At 42.9% G+C, this 24,055-nt stretch overlaps 3 protein-coding genes across 3 annotated transcripts; all 3 read right to left on the minus strand.

The window, feature by feature from the left end:
- Positions 1-1,786: 1,786 nt before the first annotated feature.
- On the minus strand, positions 1,787-6,154 carry timm17a (translocase of inner mitochondrial membrane 17 homolog A (yeast)). Its single transcript, XM_035632433.2, has 6 exons — positions 6,066-6,154; positions 4,667-4,766; positions 3,992-4,055; positions 3,553-3,681; positions 2,867-2,977; positions 1,787-2,714 (listed from the first exon to the last, which is right to left on the minus strand). Exons 1-6 carry the CDS (start codon positions 6,089-6,091, stop codon positions 2,638-2,640), a joined length of 507 nt encoding a protein of 168 aa, XP_035488326.1. The 5' UTR covers positions 6,092-6,154; the 3' UTR covers positions 1,787-2,637.
- A 1,993-nt stretch (positions 6,155-8,147) lies between these two features.
- lmod1b (leiomodin 1b (smooth muscle)) lies at positions 8,148-12,962 on the minus strand. The gene is made up of 4 exons (XM_035631722.2): positions 12,806-12,962; positions 12,365-12,678; positions 9,505-11,235; positions 8,148-9,410 (listed from the first exon to the last, which is right to left on the minus strand). The coding sequence occupies exons 2-4, from the start codon at positions 12,650-12,652 to the stop codon at positions 9,384-9,386; spliced, it is 2,046 nt and encodes a 681-aa protein (XP_035487615.2). The 5' UTR covers positions 12,653-12,678; positions 12,806-12,962; the 3' UTR covers positions 8,148-9,383.
- Positions 12,963-16,349: 3,387 nt separating this feature from the next.
- On the minus strand, positions 16,350-23,458 carry shisa4 (shisa family member 4). Its single transcript, XM_035631729.2, has 5 exons — positions 23,093-23,458; positions 20,334-20,511; positions 18,736-18,872; positions 18,376-18,567; positions 16,350-17,745 (listed from the first exon to the last, which is right to left on the minus strand). Exons 1-5 carry the CDS (start codon positions 23,181-23,183, stop codon positions 17,705-17,707), a joined length of 639 nt encoding a protein of 212 aa, XP_035487622.2. The 5' UTR covers positions 23,184-23,458; the 3' UTR covers positions 16,350-17,704.
- Positions 23,459-24,055: the final 597 nt, after the last annotated feature.

The raw sequence follows: 24,055 nt of genomic DNA on the forward strand, positions 1-24,055 counted from the left end.
TACATGTGTTATATATATAGTAAATTATTATATATACTGTATTTTGTCTTGAGTCAATCCTACACACTCCATCCTGCAGCAGTACTCAAAACAGCAGGGCAAAAACAATGAAAGAATGAGATTTTTCTTGTGTTTTAACAAACTGATATTACTAATCATCATACATACAGTACATACATCACACCAAAGAGATATGATATTACAAACCATGTGAGCCAGAGCAGTTTTCAACTCTTCTGGGGAAAATCCATGTGGAGTCACAAGTATATAATCTTGTCTCAGTCAAACAACTTTTTAAGTAAAATTGCCCAAAAAGTGAATAATTGCTTGTTGTTCTGGGTTTGTTTTGAGCATCTCATAACACAAACATTTTAAATATCAAACAAATGAATAAATATCAATTGTTTGCATGACGAAGAGCTGCACATTCATGATAAGTGTAGAGAAAATACACACCCTGGTGTTGTTAATTCTTAGTCACATATTTTCATTCATATATCAGTTGCAACATCCCACACAAAGATGAGTAACTTTCTGGTTGTGAAATCTGTGAAGGAGTGGAAAAAAATGTAGACAGAACTAAAGGAAAGAACATTTTTTAAAGTGATATCACTTATATACACACAAATGCACAATTAGTTTTAACCACCCTTAATCTGTCAGTGTCATTTTTGGCCTAAATTGAGCTACAAACCATTATTATAATTAATCAAAGACTCGATTAAGATTAAATAATTCAACTTTGATAGTCAACTAAAGTCAAAATGCTAAATTAAAAAAAGATTACACCTTCTCAAATAGTTATATTCTGTGACATCAGTACTTATGTTTCACCGTTGGTCTGAGAAAATGAATCATTTAAATGTGTCAGATTGGGCTCTGGGAGATTCAACCCTTTCAGGTGCCAAATCCAAAAAAAGTCGCAAGTCGCAAATCACTAAAAGTCTCTGGTCATTGACATATGTCTTGATTTTCCTCTCAGAACTGTTGATAGGGTTTCAAAATTAGAACTCAATTAAAGCTCAAACAACTGGCTCATTAATCAACTTGTTAATTAATCAACCAGTTTTGATGACTGATTGATCTGTTTAAAGTAAAAATGCCAAAATGCCTGTAGTTGTATGATAGCATGATGACGTAACAGGCTAATTAAATGTCAAGATAAATTCTCAATGACGAAATTGCTTAAATTTTCTGACATTTTTAAAATCAAACAATTGATTTATCAAGTTATTAACAGTCAGACTAATCAATACATTCTCCAGATAAGCTTAGTTTTGGACCTATAGATAATATTCAGTTATCCAAGGTGAGTGGCAAGTGTTGGGTCTTCTGAAACAGCCTTATTTGATGTTTTTTCTTCTAAATCTCAAATGAATATCATTATTGTTATTGTTAGCATGCAGCTCTTCCATGGGCGAACAACCCCTGACCTCAGACACATCGAACTGGTGACATAGGAGTTTCATCACGTTGCCTCATCCATTCCACACTCTTCTAATCATCCAGTGTCCTTCATCTACACTTACACCGAGCTAAGTTCAAACACACAAGACACACAAGAATGTGAGAGAAAAGTGCTTCCTCGTGTGTCTCCTGTAAACACATCCTCAAAGAGTCTGTCACAGATTTGAGAAGGGGCGAGAGCAACACTGGTCTGGATATCTTTTGGAGGAGCGCCCTCTAGTGGGAATGAGTAATTATGCCTAGAGAGAATGGATTAGTGGAGAAATTTGTTAAAACAAAACTAAGTTTTTCCACAATCCAGATGAAAACTAACATTAGGGATTTTACAACGTATTTCTTTATTGTACCACAGTACGATCTGTCAAACAGCTTTAATACACTATACATCAATCCCTTGCTTGAGGTTCCCCATTCATTTGTACTGTCTATGCCATACTTTGTCATTAGCAGTCTTTTCCCACAGCTCTGTGACGAATGTAAAAATCAGTGTCGGATAAAACACCACAATCTGGTACAACTCTTTACAAGCTAAAATAAATAAATCACTTTAAAACAAACTAATATTCCTGGAACTTCATTGTATCTGACAAGATGTCTGCCGTCATAACTCCAAAGAGAATCCAATGAAAAGGGCAGTGTTAACAGGCCAGCACAAGCAGGTGACATGTGTAAGGCAAATAAAGATTAACATGAATGAATACAAATGGGGTGTTTTTACTGTATATAACCATCAGTATTCTGCACTCATATCTAATTTATTACGTTCCATGTGTGATGTGGTTTTGCAAGATTCAACATTTTACAAGGGCTCATCTGTCCAGCACTCCCACGTAAGGAATACATCAAGTATATAGTTTATATTAACAAAAACACACCTCATTCCCACAAGCCCACAGGTACATCTCTGTACGGTACACATGATAGGTGAAACTGCTGCATATGACAAGGCTGAGAATGGCAAAAGGCAGATCTGTACATTGGCTCTTGAGAGAAGGAAAATGAAGATGTATTTTTGTCCATCGCTTCTCTGACAGTCCATAAAAATCAGGTGCAGTTTTTATTGTTTGACGTGTGGTGATTTTGCATCCCGATCTCTTCTTCATAACTTCAGCAAGGAATTCAAAAAGGCCTAGAGGAAACAGACACGGGAGGAGGGGGGTGGGAGTCCTCTCACTGATATTGTCTGTAGTCTCCGAAGGACTGGCTGGGCATGGGCGCCGGGGCAGGCTCCTCTGCAAACTGAGGCCCTGGAGAGAAAAAAGAAGGTCAACTTCAGAGTCGAGCAGCTGCTAACAAAGTCAAATTTAATCCATTTCCTCTTGAGCTCTTTCCTCACAATATCCTTCACATCAACCCGTTCTATGATAAAAAAACTTCAAATAACAGAAGTGTCACTCACCAGTTGGGAACTGTGAAGACGCAAACCTCGTAAGCAAGATTCCAGAGCCTTCTATTAACGCCAGCAGAAAACCTCCCATGGCTGCTGATCCCACCATGGCCATTGGTCCATCTACACAGGAACAGATAATGATATATATTACTATAATTCATGTCCACAGCTAAGATAAACCTTTGGATTCAACCTGGAAGCTGATTATTTTAAAAGCGCAGTTTAAAACAGTCCACCATTGTTCAATTGTCATCACATGATAAAAGGCGATAATGAAAATAACGAAGCTGTTCTTGATGACATTTGTACATAAACATAACTTAACCAACCTCAGATGTCAATCAAGGCTGATCTGACAATGCCTTCACAATCCTAGGAAGAGATCAAATGAGGTAAAAAGTGAGAATGCTAATTGGTTTGCCCTTGACTGAAGTTAGTCTATAACTAGCTGCAATAAAATATAGACTTTTATAGAACGGGTGACATCAGTAAGCAGTGTGGAGGGATTCTTCTCTGTAAAACTGAGACTTCGAACACCTATAAGTTTTTTCCAGTTTTGAAAAGTCACATTCTCTCTCTGAAAAGATTAAGTCATTGTACTGAATCCAGCACCACAACACATTGTTTGCCATTTGTACAAGGCATCAATGTGCTTTGTCGACTTTCTACTGCCAGGTTCTTCTACGCTCACTCACTTCTTGCAGCGAGGATAGCTCCCGTCATGGCCCCACTTGTTATCGAGTTCCAGGGATCCTCCTTCCCTCGCACTTTAACTAAACTGCAGTCGATCATGGAGAAGAGGCCTCCCCATACTGCAAAGCTACCTGCAACCATAAAATAAATGAATAAAAGATTCATTCATTTAAAACAAGAAAGGTTAAGGACATGGTTTGCACTGTTAGGTTTTGTTGACATGCAGTGCATTCTTCAATATCAATAATAAACAACTAGGATTCATATTGATTACGCCAGTTACAATGGATTTCCAATGGCAACATATTTTCAGGGGTTGGGTAATAACTGCTGAATTGGCGGGATGGTAGATGGCATTGTGGGTGAGGAAAATTTGATACTACAGATAAAATATTACTTTAAAAGGAAGATTATATTCAAATGTAGTATTTTTTTTCTCACCTCCGAGCTGTGGGGCTCTGGTCTTGATGGCAGTCATGCTGCCTCTCATTCTGTGGCTCATCCCCTACAAGAGAGAGCAACACAAAGCACAGATCGACGTCAACTCAGGGTACATTTACCTGCTGTTAAACAGCAAAACCAGGTAGCCTTTTAATGTTGCACAGAAAAATTATACAGAACAATTTTGAGAAGTGATCCAAACGAGAAAAATCAAGCTTTTTACAAAATATACTGTAGTTTACAACACACTTTTACCATATGCATTTTAAACCACAATTCCACGAGCGTTTTCCAGCCAACTCTCTGCTTAGGATAAACACTGACAGCAGTGAAATATTATTTGTGTGGGCTGGTGCAGGAAACGTCTGAGGCCAAGTGGTTGTAACAACGACCAAAGAAGGTCATGGGGCCTTTGATAGCAGCTGTTTCCGTGAAAGCTTTTATATACATATGGTGCTTTATACCAAACTGTTTCAGGATCACAGCTGATGAGGCAGTACGGTACCATTTTTGCACAAATATTTCACTGTGTCATCTGACAATATCAAACAATCAAAAAGCTGACAGCTGTATACAGTGGGCGTCACATGTTATATTTAGTGTCATAATGATGTCTGAGTGATTGACAGAGGAAATACAGAAAGGTACAGTGTTGAGCCACATGGTTGAACTTACTGAGGGAGCATTTCTGAAGCCCTTTACAGCCTGGAATATTCCTCCTCCGATAGCTCCCATGCTGAAGGCTCCACCACAGTCGTCCACAATCCTCCAGGGGCTACAAGAATAACACAGCCATTAACAAAGATTCACTGTCATGTAATATTAAGATGGAAGAAAACAAACAGCTGGTGATGTTTTTATTACACAAGATAACGTAATGTACGAGCTCCTGTGTTGTCTCAATGGTCCCCATGCTGTCTAAGTTAGTGAAACCAAGGGTGATAATGGAGGACAGACACTTTGAGCACGACATTTTCAAACTTACAAACACTGGAGGTGCAGCAAGTCTGGACCAAATGTACCTACTCCAACCACATTTTCTTTGGTCCCATTTTATGTAGTTTGCTTAGATTAGGACAATGTAAGTTGGAAGATTGACAAAATTTGAAAATGTGATAATAAGTGGCCCCTTAAAATAGAACTTGGATCGTGGTCATTTTCCAGCCTCTTGAAGGCACGTTTATCATTTCTTTTATGAGATTTGTTGTGGAAGTCAACTTCATATTGTGAGCGCACACACACACACACACGCACAATTGAAATTTATTGAGAACAGCTGTACAGTCTCATGTTATACATGTCAAAATAGACATACGGAGAGTTTGTTTTTGAATATGAGCGGTGTGGAAATCTATGTTTTGAATGGCATTCAAGTTGTGCTCACCTTACATCACAAACAGTCGTTGTGAGCCAAAGTACGACGACACCGACCGTGACACTGTGACTGACTCCCTGTCCTCCTAGCTCTACCTGATACAGTACAACCCTACACACGTATCACCGATCAGACACCACGGAAGAAGAAAACACAGTAGGCTAACTCGACATTGTTGTATTTAAAGGTGTAATTTTGAATCCCCAACAAGTTGACTTCTCGAGCTGTTGTGCAACCCCCCCCCCCCCCCCAAGTTAGCTCTCGTGTCGCTAGCATGTGTAAGCTAGTCACATGCTAGCAGCGACATCCACTGGCTGACCGCTCTGATTAAAACATCTCAAATTAATAAATGTGTTGTTTGTCTGTCTCTGTGGGTCTCGTTTCACATTGTACAGAAATGATTTAGTCACGTCGAATGACGTGCTGACGAGTGGACTGAAAAAACCGACAAGGTCACCACCACCACAACGTGAGTTGAGCTGAGCGTCTGGAGCTAGTACACACGGCTATCGCAGATCTAGGTTAAATTAGCATTCCAGCTAATAACAGCTAACCGGGCGGACTGGAAGTAATTCACGATTTGTGCCGTGAAAACAACTGGACACACTTAATGTGACATTTCACGTCAACCCGCTGCACCGGTGCGACTTGACAACACGCAGCGGGAAAGCGATGTATTGTCATTCTTTGAAGACTCACCATGGTTCTCTAGCATATTCCTCCATTTTGTTCTCTCGCTGTTCCCTCTGACGTAAGCGTTATCGACAACGTGACGTAATGACCACGTCACGCGTGTCTTAAAGGAGCGTTCCGTGTGTTTAAAACGGAAAAATACAAACATGTTACATTGTGTGAACAGGACAGCATCAGAAGTGTCCGTGACAGTTTATGAATCTACCCAGATCTTGTATTACATAATATAAATGATAATAATGATGATTTGAAATTGTTGAGTGAAGAAAAAGTACTATCTCAAATTGCTATTTAAGTACACTACTTGAGTAAATGTGCTATGACTTATGTTCCTCAGTTGTTATATTCATTATACTATGAGTCATGTTAGTTAAAAACAATCTGGACAACAGGGGCCCACCAGCAGTCATTGATTTATCAACAGACACCTGATGTCTCCCTCCAACGGGGGCGGCGTACTGAAATAGCCAAATAGATATGTTTAGTCATTGGGGAAAAGGGGGTGAATCACCAGTGTGTCAAAGGAGGAGTGCTTTTATGGTAAGTCATTATAAAGTTAAAAAAAACCCGTTAGAAATGTTTTAGGTAGGCAAGCACCATTCAACGCATAAATCACAGTAGTAAGAAAAGGAAAGAGAAAGAAAGAAATTAAAAAAGACAACAAAAAACATTCCTAAAGATACTTCAGATGAGATACTTAAGATATTCACAGACCTGGCCTCCCTGACACGTAGCAGAGCAGCAACAGCAAAATCACAAACACTTAGAAATAATATAAATGATCATAAGAAAAAGATGAGGATGATGTCCCTGGTTCTATGATGGAGAAAACAGCTTCCTATGGTACCTGACACCACTGTGATTTGATAATGTCTCCTCTGGAAAAGACATCAGACGAGAGAGACGAAAAAAAATCAGATCTAGCTGTTGATATTTTTTCAAAGTGTAGAGCCCTGCAAAGACTGTCATTGTTTTCTACAGCGCAACCAACTGGGCAAAATGGGCAACTGCAACAGGACCTCAAAACCCAAAAGGTCACGGATCAGATCACTGTGCAACAATTCATTGTGAATTTGCTCGTGAACGTGTACCATTAAAGCACAATATAATGTCACATGGTCGGGGTGAAAATACCAGTCCCACTTGACTGCCGGATCTCGAGACCCTGTGTGAACATCTTACATAAGACCTCACTATTTTACCTGATCCTCAGCTTACATGTTGCATATTTCTAACTTTTTAAAATCCCATTACCACACAGAAATCCTGGGTTTGCGTGGTACTCTGGAAAATGTGGGGGGTGAAAATGGGCCCATTTGTAAAGAAGCGTAGAATAAAGTTAACTTGAAAAATAAACTACAGAATACTGCATACCTGCTGTAAACACCAAACGAGGAAAGTACTACAGTGCAATGTCAACTGAGTTGCTTTCTGCAGTGACCTCAACTTTTTCATTCCTTCTCTATTCCCTCCGTCTGAGATCAGTGGTGTTGGCCAGGGGGGGAGCAGCTACAGCTGAGAGACAGTCTTCTGGCCCGCTGCCCATTATTAGGAACGAGTAAGGAATGACTTGCAGAGCAAGCCTTCATTGAGAAATGACCAAATATAGGCAATTCATGGATGTGGAGGCTGAGGCCGGGTGGAAGAGACATAGACTGGCTTGTAGCTGCTGCTGGTGCTGTTCTCCTCCTCTGGACACGAATGACGACGGCTGACGAGAAGACACAAGCCAACGCCCACTGTTTCCCTGATGCTTTACATATAGTACAGAAAGAGCGATAGATTGCCTTTAAGTTTTATACGCGCTAGTTTTCATTGCTGGCCACGTAAATGTGTTAAGGGAGAAGTTCTTGAAATCAACTTAAGCAACTCTGTTGACAGGATTCACACATGGTGCCCGCAGTAATGCATGCCTGGTTTATGCTGCAGGTTGGTGGGTATAGTGTACATATACTGTATATACATGGAGTACTGATACAAACGTAACATCTAGATCTGATGTTGAATGTACACAGTGGAAATATTTAAATACAACGTGCAATTTAATTGTGACCATAAACCAAATGAAATGAAGGAAAGCTCGACAGATATCAATACATACACACCTTGATTTATCATACTGAAAAAATAAGTCAGTTAATTCCATTTTACACATACTATACATATTCTCCTTAATGATATCAGCCAGGTATAACATTACAATTGTGACATGTCATTGCAGACATACCAGAATCATTTATTGAAGACATACAGGCTCGGTAAGAAAGGCATGTGTGGTCAAATATGGAAGAGAATCCTCCATTGCACAGTACACGTGTGTGTGTGCTCTCTGATTTTTGTTTATCACATTAAATGACATTCACTTAAAAGTTCAACATAAATACACAGGAGAGTTGATATAAAGCCAGTGATGTTGTTGCTCTTTTCAATCCCCAAAAGGTTAAGACATGTAGGTGCATTACATAAAAGTTATGTAAGATACTCAAACACCCAGGCTAGAATGATTCTGTACAAAATATAAGCTCAGATACAAGAAGGACAGCCGTTTGCACTTCCAGATACAAAATGCATCATGTAATTATTTCCATGCTCAAACTCTTTCGTCATGCGCCAGCGGGCTGCTTTCCCATTAGATGAACCCCCGCCTGAGATGTGTTGAGATTTGGCATTGAGACACACAATCAAAGACCACCTTGACTTCTTTTTTTTCATACCCAGGTTTTCTTTAAGACAGGCCGCCATGTGTGTTAATTCCCTGATATTTCCGCCATTTCAGAATTCCCAGTTTGAACAGATTTACGACTGACAAGTATAAGGTGGCTTCCCTCTCCATAAATAAATAAACTGCAAATCAACGTCCACTATATCATAGATAAACTTTTGTATATTAGAATTTTTATAGAGTTATTTGAATCTCCTTATCAAGCTCATCGCGCGCACACACTCCCACCACGCTCACATTCAGATGCATACGCAAGCCGACATGTTATACGATCGGCTTCATATTAACTAGTGCAAATAACCAGCAAAGCGTCAATATGAACTAAAAGAGAAACGACCAGAAGGTGGTGGCACTCTCTGCAGTCGGCTAATAGAGGGCCCCGCATCACTCCTTCTCCACAGTGTCCTTTTGGTCCAGTGTTTGAGGGGAGAACTCATAGTGAAGGCTTTTCATCCAACCGATGGGCATCTTATGTTTCACTTCCTCCTCCCGCCCCACAGCCCTTGGGGGGGTGGGTGGGCGTAGAGTTAATCTCCATGAAAACCTCCTTGATGTCGGTTCTGCCTCTCTTCATCTTCCACCCTGTATCCCGACAGTAAATACTACTGCAACCACTTTGGCACCGGCACCTGTGGAAAAGAAATAAACCCAAAACGTGAGCATGTCTGGATGTGCTGTGGCTGAGCAAACCTTCCCACCTTCCCACCTTCCCACCGCACGTACCTTCTTGAGTTGTTTGACAGTGCTTCCTCTGATCGAGTCAAGCAGTTGGTCCCTTGTGTTCTTACCGCCACGTGGAGTCGGAGAGTTCCTCAGGGCGTCTCCATCCATCATGGGAGGAGGTGGAGGCGGAGGTCCACCCCCAGGAGGAGGTGGAGGCGGCGGCGGAGCCGGACCTCCACTTCTTCTTTTAGGCGTCAGCTTCGGTGAGGGCATGGGTGAGGGCATGGGGGAAGGCTTGGGGGAGGCTCTGGGCGAGCTTCTCAGGGATCCTCCGCCTCCGCCCTTGGGCACCTCCAGGGTTCCCTTCTTCTCCCCGTTAGCCTGGGCCTGCTTCTGCTCCTGCAGGCGCTTCTGCCTCTGCCGGTCCATGTTGCGACTCAGGATGTTCGTCGTGGTCATCCTGGGCCCGGCTAGCTCGAAGTGGTAGCCCAGTTTGAGCAGCGTGGTGTTTTCTTTGAGAATCTTGGTCATCTCCATCTCAGTCTTCCCGCCGCAGACGTGCCGCTGGTTCTGGAAGCGCAGCTCGGTCAGCGTGGCGTTGTGCTGCAGCGCCTGGATGAGAGACAGGATGCCCTTGCCGGTGAGATGATTGGAGTCAACGTTGATGCTGGTGATGGTCTTGTTGCTGCGTATCGTGCCAGCGATGGCGTAAGCCACGTGGTCGTCCGCGCGGCAGTTGGCCAAAGCCAATGTTTTAATGTGGGTGTTGCTGTGCAAGGCGCCCGCAAACTCGATGAGTGTCTTCGTCTTGATGACCTCCGAGTTGTTGACGTTGAGCTCAGTGAGGGAGGGGTCGTTGCTCCGGACCTGCTCCATCAGCTCGTCGAACATGCTTGACTCTTCGTCCTCCTCCTCCTTCGCCTTGCTGTTTGCGGCGCTCTTGGAAACACAGTTGCCGAGTTTCTCAGTCTCTGCGGCTTTTCTGACTTTTCCTCTGATCTCGTCTCGTTCCGTCTTCTCCTCCACTTTCGTCTCGGTGCTAGTCTTCTTCTCCTTCTCTTTCACGTGGTCGCTGTGGTTGACCAGCTCCTCTCGGTCCGTTCTTTTTTCTGCCTTGTCGTGTTTCACCTGCACCTCGCCCTTCTCAGACAGCTGTCGCTCAAGCTTGACGTCGGGTTTGTTTTTATCTTCGGCTTTTTTCTCCTCTGCTTTTGGCCTCTTTTCCTCGGACTTGCTCTCCTGGCTTTCTTGTGCCTTGCTCTGCTTCTCCAACATTTTAGAGACCAGCCCTTGTGTCCTGACGCCCTCGGATTTTCTCTCCTTTTCCTTTTCCTTGCCCACGTCCTTTTCATTTTTCTCCCGCAGCTTTGAGATAATGTCTTTGGTTTTGCTGTCATCTCTCCTCCTGCAGTCGTCCTTCCTCTCCTTCTCTTTGCCGTCTTCCTTCTTCTCCTGCAACTTGGAGATCATATCCTTTGTTTTGTTGCCTGTGCTCTCTCTGTTTTCTCTCCTGTCTTTCATCCGGTTGTCTTCACATTTCTCTTTGTCGTTGGTCTCCTCTTTCACGTCACTGTCTCTGCTCTCCTGCCTCCTGTATCTACTTGAAAGGCGACTTTGCTCGTTTCTTGAACTTTCGGGACCTTTGCCGTTCCTGTCGTCCACCTTGGCGTCTCCTTCGCCCGAGACACTAGCTTGTCTTCGTAGCCCTGCGTTGATGTCGTCGTTCCCCTCCTGGCTCAGGCCCATCTTCCTCAGGTATTCTTGCTTCCGGCTCTCCTTCTTCGGCTCGCCCTGCAGGAGGCCGAGTGTAAGTGTGACGTGGAAAATTATAGCATATATCATGTTAGAAATATGAGTCAAAACACCAAATACAAACAATTACAGGGTTATTTGAATCAAGCGTGTCAAAAGCAAATTGTCTTTTGAATTGAAAGACGTCTTTAAAGTCTCACAATGCAAATAATTGATTGGCTTCACAGAACATACATGTCGTGTACAGACATACAGTATATGCCACATGACATGTATGGTATAAAATAACACCTAAACATGGACGCTTGTGTGTAAACACTGTATGCCTGTACAGTAAAACGGCTCCCTATCCATCTGCTCACTGTGAATACACACACCCCGACCATGACACAAAGTGGCAGGCGTGTTTACAGTCGGCAAAAGGACGAGGATCCATATTTTATAGTGTAGCTGTGTGTAAGTGTTTGATTTGTGAGTCTCCGTCTGTTTTGCTTGCGTGAGGCCGCGGCCCTGGCAGATGTATCCTTAAAAGGCAGCGAGCGTAGGAGCAATCAACCAAGGAATTCCATTAGGCTGGGATTAAGAAGCTCCGCAGGGCTGCCGCTCCGTCCACTGAAGTGCCTCTGCTTTAAACACAGCAACTGCTAGAAATGTGGCTCTGTGAATCTCGACGGACGAGGAAAAAAAAAAAATCTTTTGTGGCTTTTCACCGGAATCACACAAAGGATTTCACGTGTTCATGTGGGCCCGTATCTCTGTTTGTGAGGAGATGATTAATAATGCGAAATAGATTCAAAGCAAAGCCTCAGAGGAGAAAGCAATGTTTCTCCTGGCACAGGAACCAACTCTGGGGACGACTATTTATGAGCTGATGGGACTGGACTCAGGGTGCATGAGGTCCACTTGGCGATTTGCTTCAAGCTAAATGAAAAAATAGCACATGAAAGCTATCATTCGAATGGCCTGGGACACTGGATGTTATGTAATAGTATGTAATGTATCAGTCAGACAATGCTGTCTGCTTTTAAAAGCCCTTCCCTCATTCCCAGGGTTATTTCCATAGGAAACCTGAAGGGAGGAGAGTAATGTATCTGGGTGTTTCTTTCATGTAAAACCCAAATCACGTTGCCACCATGGCAGAAAGGAATCTGTTTAAGCATCCACTAACCTCAAGTGACTGTTCCCTCTGACTGAGCCTCCCTCTGGTGCCACTCTCCCGCCTGCTGTCCAGTTTTGCGTCGGAGACATTGTTGCCCGTGTGTGGCTGCGCAGGCTGGCTCTCCCCTTGGACGATGATCGCCCCGTCCTCCGGGTTGAGGTCGGGCACTTTCATCATGTCCTTCTCCAGCTCCTCCATCTCCTCGGGCGACAGGGTGGACAGCAGGTTGTCCAGGTCCGGGTCCTCGCTGACCTGGCGGCCCGTGCGGGTCAGGCCTCTCACCTTTCTCCTGGACATGGTTGGCAAAAAGTCTGGGATAACGGCTGCCCTCGAGGAGAAGAAGGGAGAATAGGGTTTCTTTGCAGGTGCTGATGGTTGCTGAGCAGTAAATCCCTTTTTGAAAAATAAAAAATATTGTGTGAACGACTACGGTGAGAAGTCAAGTATTACAATAGGCCAACGTCCGATGTCCTGCTGTCCCGTAACGTCCCGCTCATCAAAGAGCCGCCGGAGGCATCAATCCTGGTGCAAAGAGGCTGGACTCGCGGTGCTGCATCGAGGGGCACCAGTGACGAACTGCGAGAGGCTCACATCATCAAAGTGGACTGTGAGGCTGGGACATTCTTTGAAATCCTGTGAAAGTGCATGTCCATATTTAGTTCAGGGTACACACTCCTTTAAAGGTAATGGGAAGGGCCCAAGTTTACAGAGATGCCAGAGAAGAGTTATAGAGACTTTCTATTACACACTTCATGTTTATATGGAGACTAGTTCCTGATTGTTTGTTCAGTGATGGTTAATGCTAAACAGCTCAGACATCCGCATTAGGTTTTCTGTCATTACTTGTATCTATTTTTATGAACTTTCCCTTATTCTTCGTTTCTGGAAGAACTGTTCAAGTGAAAAATCGAATAATGGTTTTTCGAGGAGCTCAATGAAAAGACCAGCAAGTCAATGATTTAGGGGGAAACATGAGTTATGTGTTAGATTCACATGCCCAACTCAATATGTGAAGTGAAATGAAAATATACAACAGTTCAAAGGCACCGAAATAAAAAAACAAAAAAAACAATTACTACTGGAAAATATCAAAAAGGTTATTTGAGTTAAAGAGATGAATTTATGAAACAGTTGTAGTAAGGAACTGAGATTGTGTTGCACACATTTGTGAGCCTTAAAAAAATCTACTGGACAAATGTAATAATGTGATCAGAATAACATGTGGGCCTTCGTGTCATGGGGTGGAAATTGTTTGGCAAAACAAAATTTATTGAAAGTTTCAGACTAAATATCTAATTAGATTTAGTTCATTAGAATTATATATTTTTTTAAAAAACATACAAAAGAAAAAAATCAATACTTGTAAAATAATGAAAAATGTTTCCCAGATGTACAGCAACTATACAATTACATTTTTCGCTTATTTAAGTGCAAATGACAAATTGACAATGATAATCAGTGTGTTTAGAGAGAATCTCTCTTTGATGTTGGTTGTGAGTGAAATAATTCAATGCTGCCAATCATCCGAACACATTGAACACTGGCTGGACGTCGATGTGGACATCTAGTGGTCAAAATGACACACACTTAAAATATTTGATATTTCTGAGAAAGAAATATGACAAACAAAAGACACGGAAGACTGTTGCATTTTACATTCCAAAGTTAAATTTTATGTTAATAGAAATAAAAACTTTTCACTCAATCGCTCTATATTACAATGTCATACCATCCGTATGACAAAAGACAAAAAAATCCTCGTCCAGACAAATTATTCTGCCAATTGACGTCAGTTTCCTGGAACGCACTGAGTCGGTTTAGATTCACAGATTAACAGAAGCATCATTGAAGCACGTTAGGTCAAACTACGTATGAAAGGAAAGTGTGTTCTCTTTGCGCTCTGTACATATGGACGTCTGAATAAATAATTGAAGTTGTAAATGAGTGGGGTTAGTTGGTGTCTGATTCATTGCACGGTTTAGAGGAGAGACAAATCACAGCGCTAAGTCTGGAGGAAATGTGTGACTAGACCCGGACTTCCCTGATCAGTGTGCTGTTTTTATGTGCCTTATTTGACCTTAAGGTTGAAAGACATTACACCAAAATCAAGATAAACCAGGCATCACGTTATTAGTAGTCAGTTAAACACATGTACAACACATGCTAAGTATATTTTTACAGTTCACACATCATCTTACACGGGCACAGGGCTGGTGTTTCTCTGCACTAAATGCAAAACTAGACCCAGATGAATGAATGAATGAATCTACAGGTTACAGGCCATGACCTCACCGGAGCTCACATCTGTGAGGGAAAATCTGAAATAACAGTTTGACATTTGGGGGAAATGTACATATCTGCTTCCTCGTGTCTGCAACAGTAGTTTGGATCTGATATCAAGTTAAACCAGCGCCGATGGAGAATTTTTTCTTATTGTTAAAATGTACTGTCAAGTCATAATCTATGGGGTAAATGCAGCATTAATAGGCTACTTCTAAATATGTATAAAATATTCCAAATATATAGACAAGGGATTTTCCTGTCCTTCAAATTCTGCCAACAATGCGTGAATGCAGCATTAAAGTACAAGTGGTGGAATGTAACAACCAAACTTTTACTCAAGAACTGCTTAGTAAAATCTTAAGCTACTTGTATCTTTACTTAACTATTTCCATTTTACTTCCAACTACCTCATACTGTACTTTAAACTCTGTAGCTTCTTTCATTTCCTGAAAATGTCTGAGTGAGCCCATGTGAGAACACAGCAAGCAGGTAAATCTCAGGGAAATTCACGACAAACTCCTTTTTGTGAGCGTGTCGGACTCGGACAATCTCCTGCCGCTTACGTCATTTGTGAACGGCAAAAGCTCATGTCTGAAAACAGTTATGTTCACATAAATACCAACGTACAGTGGCAAGAAAAAGTCAGTGAAATTATCTCCCCCAAAAAATTTAGATTCTTCATCCAAGTTATATTCATGGACAAACAATGGATTTGAACTAATAACACGATCATTCAAACAATCAGAGTGGAGGTTAACAAATTGTGTTTGTCTCAAATTAAGGTCGGATCACAGTTTATGACCAATTGCTTTAGAAAAACATTCAACAGGATTAACTTTTTTCTAATTGCCGCTGTATATCAAAAAACTGTGATGTATTGCTGAAACAAATCTACCAAGTAGCACATTAGGTAGTTTCACCTAGACCCAATCTATCAGCTGCGTCATATGAGTTATGCTTATACATAAATGCATCGATATCGACAATCTATTTTGGTTGATTTGGGCCATTTTGAATAATGAGAACTTTGACTTTTTGTATTTTTTGTAAATTTTTCAGTAAACGTATGACAGTAGGACTTTTGTAACTGAGCTATTGCTATTTTACCTTAAAGGGATAGTTCAGTGATTTTGAATTGGGGTTGTATGAGTTATTTATGCATAGTTAATATGTTACCTTATGGAGATGGTGATCAGCGATGGAATTTTTTACGAGTTTGGAGAAGTGGAAGTAGCGAAAGTCTGAGTCCCACTGTTGCAGAGGGCTGTGTAGTACTGCGCCAACTTGTGCCTGTGCAGTATAACTCCGCATATCAGCTGTTCGTCTCGGTGGCGCATAACACATGGCCGAAGTAGGCTTGAAAAAAAAGTGCAAACTTAAACGGCTGTCTGGCGGCAAACTGAAGCAGTGAAAAAAATACATCAAATGTGGCCAAAAAGACGTTTTCGGTGGTCCCCTCTGCTACAGTGGGACTGTGACTTACGCTTCTTCCACTCCCCCTCCAAACTCCGTAAAAAGATATCGCTGATCACCATCTCCATAAGGTAACATATTGACTATGCATAAGTAACTCATACAACCCCACTTCAAAATCACTGAACTATCCCTTCAAGAAAAACATCTGTGCTGTTCTTCCACCAAAACATGTGAGAGTTATCAACCCTCCCTCTCATCAGACTCTCAGCCAGAAAGCAATTAAGCAAATTTCCCCCAGATGTCAAACCTTTAATAAGAGACGCTCAACAAAAACCTACTTTTTTTTCCAACAGTAGTGATTTTTGGCTTTGTAGCTTAGTCCATAAAGAGAGAACCTATTCACAGTAAAAGGTAACCTCGATGATAATGAATACCAAAGGGAAAGGACCTCATATCTCATGTTACAATAACAATACGTTGTTTTAAAATAACTCGTTACATCATCATAAAATATTCAGCTGAAGATCCGATTTACAAAATATGTATTTAAATAGTTAATCTCTCGTGCTTTTTTTTCACGGTTAATTATTGTAAGGCCGGACATGACAGCATAAAGCAGCATGACCTGCAGCTCCCCTGACCTGATATGTTACAAGCAAAAAAGAACAAAACATTTAACGAGAATTGTACCACAGTAAAACGCACTACCCGGCATTATGAGATTAGTGTTAAGACTAAGTTTCTAATTCATTGAAAACAGGAGGACAGAGACATTTGAAAAAGATAATTTTGATGGGGCAGCATGCCGACGTTGACATGTTACAATGGAGCGATGCAGCTAATACGTCACGATGAAGTCATCATTTGAGTCAGATACGGGAAAAAAAGAAGAGCAAAGTTGAAACTAATAGGTGACTAAAGGCTTATTACGCAGAATTGGGAGAACCATAAAATCGAAAACAGTATCCCAAACGTGTCACCTCTTTAATCAAACATGTCCCTTATTTCCAATGTGTTGTTGTTGTTTTTTTGCATTAGCCTCAACCACACTGACCTGGAATGTCATCTTGGTATCAATCTATTCAAATTTAACAAAAGCGAGGGATAAAGCATTTTCCACTTCATTAAATAGAAAGGGAGTGAGTGCATTATCATTATTTCAAATCTCCTTTTTTTTTTACTCCCTCTTCTCTTAATATGATGCAACCCGTCTTTAGGTAACACCCGGCCACTGTGGTGAGCGTAACAGAGCAGGGAATTCGAGGCGCCAGCCGGACACCTCATCACTTTTTGGGGGCTGGCGTGACGCCCTTTGTGAAACTCACCCTGAGCGAGCAGGCATCGGGTTGCGGAACAGAATTTGATTTATGAGCAAATGCTCCAGAGAAGTAGGAAAAACAACAACAAAAACAAAAGAAAAGAGAGAAAAAAAAACTCTTAAAGTGCCTCCTGTTCCTTCTCTTTCACAGGCAAACTGCTGCTAGTCAAGCTGTAGGGTTTATTTGAATGTGTGTGTGTGTGTGTGTGTGTGTGTGTGTGTGTGTGTGTGTGTGTGAGAGTGTTGCTGCCTTCTCCTCCAACTCGAAACAGTCCTTTCTCTCAGCTGCTGTTATTTCCCACTGCGTGTGTTCGTATTTGTAGACAAGGTCATCAATGACCCGGATACTGGGGTGGAGAGTAAGGTGGAGGGGCTGAAACATAAAATGAAAAACAAGGTCAGCTCTTCATAGAATCAACATTAAATCTTAGTTTTATAAAGCAATGTTGAAGTAAAGGTACAATTTTGTGCTGCCAAATGTTTTTCTTCTCAGGATAAAAGTCAAAATACTGTTAAAGCTCAGGTAGCTCAGAGACATGAGGCCTGACACATACCAGGACTCCCTTCACACAAGATGCTAACAATTTGACTATAGTTTGAGCTTCAGTGGGTTACAGTGACAGTCTGCAGCCTCTGAGAGGATGGAGTGTATGGAGACACAGAGGTTTACCCTGCATTTGGTAAAGCTTAACATAAGTGCAGTGCAAAGTGCAGCCGAGGAATCGTCCAAGTTAATACGTTAACGTTTCAAATTGTCGCTTGAAGACGAAAGCGGTCTCTGTCCAGACAAAGCGTTTTAGCTCTTTATCAGACATAATGATAATCTCCGTCCACACTAACATGCCAAAAAAAGGCAAATTACATGAGCATTTGTTTTGGAGACCTGTTTCAGCCGTCACTGAGCGAAAATAGCAAATGGTGATCAACGCAATGTGGACATAATATCCTTCCAGGAAGCTTCCGGCCTTCTCTTCGGTGAAGAAGGTTAGAAAGATAATCTTACCCTGGCTGTATGCGGGGTCCATTAGGTGTGGTGGATACGGCCCAGGATGCATCACTGGATACTGAGGGGGCATGCCAGGGTAATGGGTCGCCATTGGATAAACTGCATGCGGATACTCGGAGGGTCCCAGTGGTTTTCCGTAGGCGTCGTACATGGGCTCCAGTGGGTAGGTGGCCATGGGGATCTGCTGGGCTGCGGGGGCCAAACACACACACAGACGGCAGTTAAAAGGAAACCGATCAACCTCAGGGTCCAAGCACGGAGGTTCTCGTGACTCTTGTACGGATCGATGAGCCCTTTGAGGCAAGTGTGCAATTTTAACATTTTTGAGTTTTGGCAGGAAGAGCAGAGAGGTCTTACCATCATACGGAGTCCTGCCCCTCTGCTGCCTTCTCTGGTAGAGGTAACAGCACGAGCACATGAAGCAGCACACCATGGTGGCAATGATGGCCACGAACAGGAGGATGGACGAGGCGATGCCGGCTAAAGTGGTGGGGCTGAGGAGAGGAAGAGGGAGAGGAAGAGGAAAGGACTTTCATTTGCAAACCATTTCCCTTCCTCCTTTTGATCATTTAGCCTCAAGTGTGTTCCTGCCCCCTCCTCCATCGCGCTAATTGCGACTTACTTTTTAGACAGAGAGGATTAAAAGAGGAGATGATGTGATTCAGACGCGCCGTTCACCAGACTGACCCTAAATCATCTTCATCTATTCCTCTGACCAGATTCCACCACCTCGTGGTCTCACTTGAGAAACAGACTTATTATGGCTGCTCACTGGCTCGACTGGAGGCTCAGTTTATCGCATCTATATGACCTTGGCTGCTACAGCTTGACTCTGCCACCGTCTTCACAGCTATCCTTGAGACGGACAGTAAACGACTGCGTTCAGGGCCGACCTCTGAAGCTGCTTTCAGACAAGTCGACACATTCTCCTGAACTTCTCCGGAGGGGCCGTATGTGAGAACGCAAAACGTCCGCAGATGTCGCTCCGGAGCATTTTGCGGAGTTTCTCCTGGCACATTCCTGGTATGATCTCCACAGAATGTCCCGGGTGAGAATGCGGCCGGAGAATCTGTGGGGAATTCACAGAGAGCGAGTGGGCGTGTGGATGACAGATGACACTGCTTTCCGTATCGGAGCCTTGTGCCGCTCTACCCAGACGCCACGGAATGCTCCGGAGATTATCCCGCTGTTTTTTAAAACGCGCCTGACTCGGACAATCGCCCACTGCGTTCGTCATACGTGAACGCCAAACTCCGGAGAATGTCCAGAACCCGATTGTCCGGAGTTCGTGTCTGAAAACAGCTTAAGTCACCCGTGAAAACACTGCCTGATACGAACTAAAGACCCTAAAGAAGCACTCCTCCAATTTATTTCACTTCATGCCAGCCTTCGCCAGCCGCTGATCCGACCTCCCACTGGGCTTAATGAGAAGCAGGTTGTCTGCCGAGTTCTGGATCGTGATGGATGGTTTCCAGCGCTGTGGAGGAAAACTGCCGTGTTGCAGCCTCTCAAGTACAAGCTCGCTTAGTCCTGCATTATCACGATCCCTCGCAGGGGGACAAAAACATCCTTTAACACAGACCGCTGATGTGCATAGAAAGACTAATGAGAAGATACTATCCCCTGGGGACCAAGAGAGGGTCACTTGGCCAAATGCAGCCAATTGGACAAGGAATAGAACAGGTTTCTCTCAGGGTCTTGTCTATCCACTTTCCCTGTGTTCTCCTCCGCTCTCGCGCCTTTGTGTGATTGTTTGTCCACAGCTTCAAATTTGTTATCTATTTCAAATTTAAATCTCCAACATGAAAAAGGTGGCGAAAGTGGAAGGGTATGAGCAGGGTCTGTTTTAAAGAAATGATACATGTTCCTGCACTGTCAGCCTTAATCTGTGAAACGCTGACCCCTTGGGTGTCGAGTAAATGGATAAAACGAGTCGATAAATCAAAAAACCCCACCTGAACTGGAAGAGCATGCATCGCTTCTGCTCCCTCTCCGTGATCATCTTGAAGGCATCCAGGCAGCAGTAGTGCCGGTGGCAGTTCCCGCAGCAGAACGTGATGAGCGGGCAGTCGAAGCCGTTGTGCCAGGTGCCGTTTTTGTCCACATACCACAGACAGTCCTCGTTGGCGCCGACTGCAAAACAAGAGCAAACGGCGGCGGGGAAGTGATCAGAGAGAGGAAAGACAAGAGGGAAGCAAGGAATTTATTTAGGTCCACACTCACATACGGTCTTTTTCCGTTACAAGCGACATGTCGTCATTTCTGTTTCAACACAGAAAACTCCTGACCGTGCTTTTACAGATAAGGCTTTGATCCGCCTTCACAAAGAAAATAAGTATTTGGTTCATCTTTCTTCACGTCTTTCTTAATACTGGCCAAACACGGTCATGATGCATTATTCAATGCTTCTCTCTGTGGCACAGGTGGAAAACTGATCAGGGCTCGAGTGAAGTAAACGGGAGATTTAAGACTTGAGGGTCAGAAATAGAAGACATGATGATTGTAGGACTAAAACTAGTCCTAAAATCATCATCTCCAAGTTTTTATTTCTGTTAATCGACTAATCGTTAGGTCTGTAAAAAAATATCAGAATTAAAGCCCAAGATGGCGTCAACAAATGTTTTGTTTTGCGCAACGAACAACCCCAAACCCCAACATATTAAATTTACAACAATTTAAAACAAACTCACACATTTAGAGAACATAGAACCATCGGATGTTTGCCATTTCTGCTTGAATAGAATACAAAATTGTTTTTTGCCACTGTTAAAAAACTTATCAGTCCTTGCACACTATTCAGAAATGAAGAAGGATAACATTCAAATCTCAGTTCTGTGGCTTTGAAAGACAAAGGTTCACATATACTGAGATGTATATGTATATATATATATCGTCTTTCATCAGAGTAGACGTCTTTCATAACAGATTTGAGAAGAGCTTGTGTGATTATGTTTTCAGCAATATATAATTTGAGGCAACACTAAATTACAGCGTGGTCACAACAGGCTGCTGAGAGTCACACTGGTTTGCACATTCAACGTTTCCTGACACCAACTACTGAGGATCTTGGTTCACACAGACGTAATAAAACCACACATATAACCTGGTCTTGTTTGTTTAACTGAGCAAGTTATCAAAATGATGGAAACCACCTCAGATGTCGTCTGCAGTCAGAGAGTCAGAATCTGAACGAACGACGTTGACCTTTGAGTGCTGACATCGAAAAAAAACTTTTCTACCATTTGATGCAATAATAAAGTATTAGCATTGTTTGGCTGATAACACTGATATATGCATGTCCATGTCAACACTGGTTTGTCACACTGCTACCTCCAAGAAGACAAACCTCTCAACCTGTTGACCAACAGTCACATAAAAGCAGAAATAACTACAGTGAGCTGTGCTCTTAAATAATCAATAATGCCATTATTGATTATTTAAGAGCTGGAACAATATGGATTTTTGGGAGCATATGTATTACCGATATTAGTGAGTAAAACTTTTAAGATACCGAAGATGTCCTTATCAAATACTTTATGACAAAGACTCTTAACTGAGGCTTGGTATTTTGCAGTTTAGACCATAAACTTTTATCATTAAAAACTAGAAAAATGAAGAAAAAAAAAAGAACACAAATACAACAATTACTGGCATGAACATGGCTATTCGGCATCCGAACAGTGGTAACTGCACTGCAAACAGTGAATATGTATATAAAAACACTATAAAATGACCAGCATGTAGGACCTGCTTTTGCATACTGTAACAGAAGAGAAACAGAACTTGAGAAAAAGGAACATATTTTTTGTGTAAGAAGTAAATGTGTATCTTTTCCTGCATGTGAAGTGTTTCATCTCGACAGATATCGACACATATCGACAGATATGGACACAAATCGACAGATATCCACACATATCGACAGATATCGACAGATATCGATGTGTCTGTGAAAGACCAATATCGATTGGTCGAAAAATAGATCGACATTTAAGAAAACAACTTGGCTTTTTTGGAGGGTTGTTGCCTGAATCAAATTACTGTTATATAATTATTATTATTATTATTATTACTAAAATGATAATCCCACTGTCAGAACAGAAGCTCAGGTTGATTCCTGTGACTGACTCATCGCTGTCAGATGAAGTCAGTCGAACCATTGGATGAGCACCAGCTGGACAAGTGGACCGGACCGGACCACTGGACCGGACCGGACCAGTGGACCGGACCGGACCGGACTGGACTGGACCGGACCGGACCAGTGGACCGGACCGGACCGGACTGGACTGGACCGGACCGGACCAGTGGACCGGACTGGACCAGACCGGACCAGTGGTCCGCGCCGGACCAGTGGACCGGACCGGAGCGGACCAGTGGAGCGGAGCGGACCGGACCGGACCAGTGGTCCGCGCCGGACCAGTGGACCGGACCGGAGCGGACCAGTGGACCGGACCGGAGCGGGGGAGGCTGGACACCGAGCAGCGGGTGAGTCACAGACAACCGAGGCCTGGACAGAAAACATGGAGCTCCATCACTAACCAGCCGGAGGGCAGCGCGCTGACGCGGGCAGCGACGCCGAGCAACGGCTGCTAGCAAGAAGAAGAACAACAGGCCGCGGAGGCAGAAGGAGGACGGGCGGGACTCTCTGGACCGTGAACAACCCGGGACCGTCGGCCAGCGGCGCGGCCTGGAGGCGCAGACAAACACGTCATCTTACCCGGAGAAGAGCAGAGGACGACGGCGAGCAGCGCCAAAGTCACCGCGATGAGGGGCGCGTTGCCCGCTGGAAGGATCCGCCTCCACCCCATCCCTGGACGGACAGAGAGAACCGGGCGACGGCGACGGCAGAAGAAGAAGAAGAAGAAGAGAAGGATTTCTTTCTGGCGGAGAGAGGAGCGGTGCAGGGGAGTGAGTGTGCCCGCGCGGACTAACGGTCGCTGTGGGTCATTATATGTCCTGCTGCGGGACGTGTCGGTCAGTTAACCGTCGAGGTGACACAACGCGTCGCGGCCGTGACGCCGTGCGGCCGCGGGACCAGCAGGGTGCTGCCTTCACGGACGCGCCTGGAACGTCGGAAAGAAAGTCGCGTCCGCTCAGTTTAAAAAAAACACAACAAACACCTTCAAATCCAGCAGCAGATGTCACGATACACTTGTGCCAACATTGTGTTTTTATAATAAAAAAAATGTAGTATTTTAAGTGCATATAAAATTTCAATGCAGTTGGATTACACACATTGACCGTAAACAAACTAATAAACGTAAATGTTGAACCAATGTGGACCAAATATGCATTATTGATTAGAAACATATAGTGTTGGTTATTGTGTATTAAACACACATTAGAACAATTGCATACATTCCAGTCATACTTGTTTCATTTGTTTGACTGACTAGGGATTAGTTTGTTAACGTAAAATCTTTTTAATCCCAATGGAAATATATAAATCTTAAATATCAGGCCTAAATTTTTTTTTTGTGAATGAAGGCGTGGAAGCTGTGAAATCATGTTTTTGAGTTGAGCTCAGGTCACTGGCCCCCAAGTTACAATGTGTAACTGTATTTTAACTTCTAAGCATCGTTACTAACAATATGGAGTATTGTATTGTACAATATACATTCCACACGTCTGATGAGTCCAACATCAAAGACATGGAAGGGTTTGTTTTAAATCTCAGTCA

The sequence above is a fragment of the Scophthalmus maximus genome, chromosome 6, assembly GCF_022379125.1.
Source record: "Scophthalmus maximus strain ysfricsl-2021 chromosome 6, ASM2237912v1, whole genome shotgun sequence".
NCBI classification, from domain to species: Eukaryota; Metazoa; Chordata; class Actinopteri; order Pleuronectiformes; family Scophthalmidae; genus Scophthalmus; species Scophthalmus maximus.

Coding starts and splice junctions, on each gene's coding strand:
- timm17a (XM_035632433.2), bottom strand. CDS start 6,091: ATGGAGGAATATGCTAGAGAACCATG. Junction 4,767..6,065: donor GAATATGCTAGAGAACCATG/GTGAGTCTTCAA, acceptor TTATTCTTGTAG/CCCCTGGAGGATTGTGGACG. Junction 2,978..3,552: donor AGCTATCCTCGCTGCAAGAA/GTGAGTGAGCGT, acceptor GTTCCTGTGTAG/ATGGACCAATGGCCATGGTG.
- shisa4 (XM_035631729.2), bottom strand. CDS start 23,183: ATGGGGTGGAGGCGGATCCTTCCAGCGGGCAACGCGCCCCTCATCGCG. Junction 18,873..20,333: donor TGCATGCTCTTCCAGTTCAG/GTGGGGTTTTTT, acceptor TCCTCTCCTCAG/CCCCACCACTTTAGCCGGCA. Junction 18,568..18,735: donor GGGCAGGACTCCGTATGATG/GTAAGACCTCTC, acceptor TGGCCCCCGCAG/CCCAGCAGATCCCCATGGCC.
- lmod1b (XM_035631722.2), bottom strand. CDS start 12,652: ATGTCCAGGAGAAAGGTGAGAGGCCTGACCCGCACGGGCCGCCAGGTC. Junction 11,236..12,364: donor AGAGGGAACAGTCACTTGAG/GTTAGTGGATGC, acceptor GGCCTCCTGCAG/GGCGAGCCGAAGAAGGAGAG. Junction 9,411..9,504: donor CTGTCAAACAACTCAAGAAG/GTACGTGCGGTG, acceptor TCTTTTCCACAG/GTGCCGGTGCCAAAGTGGTT.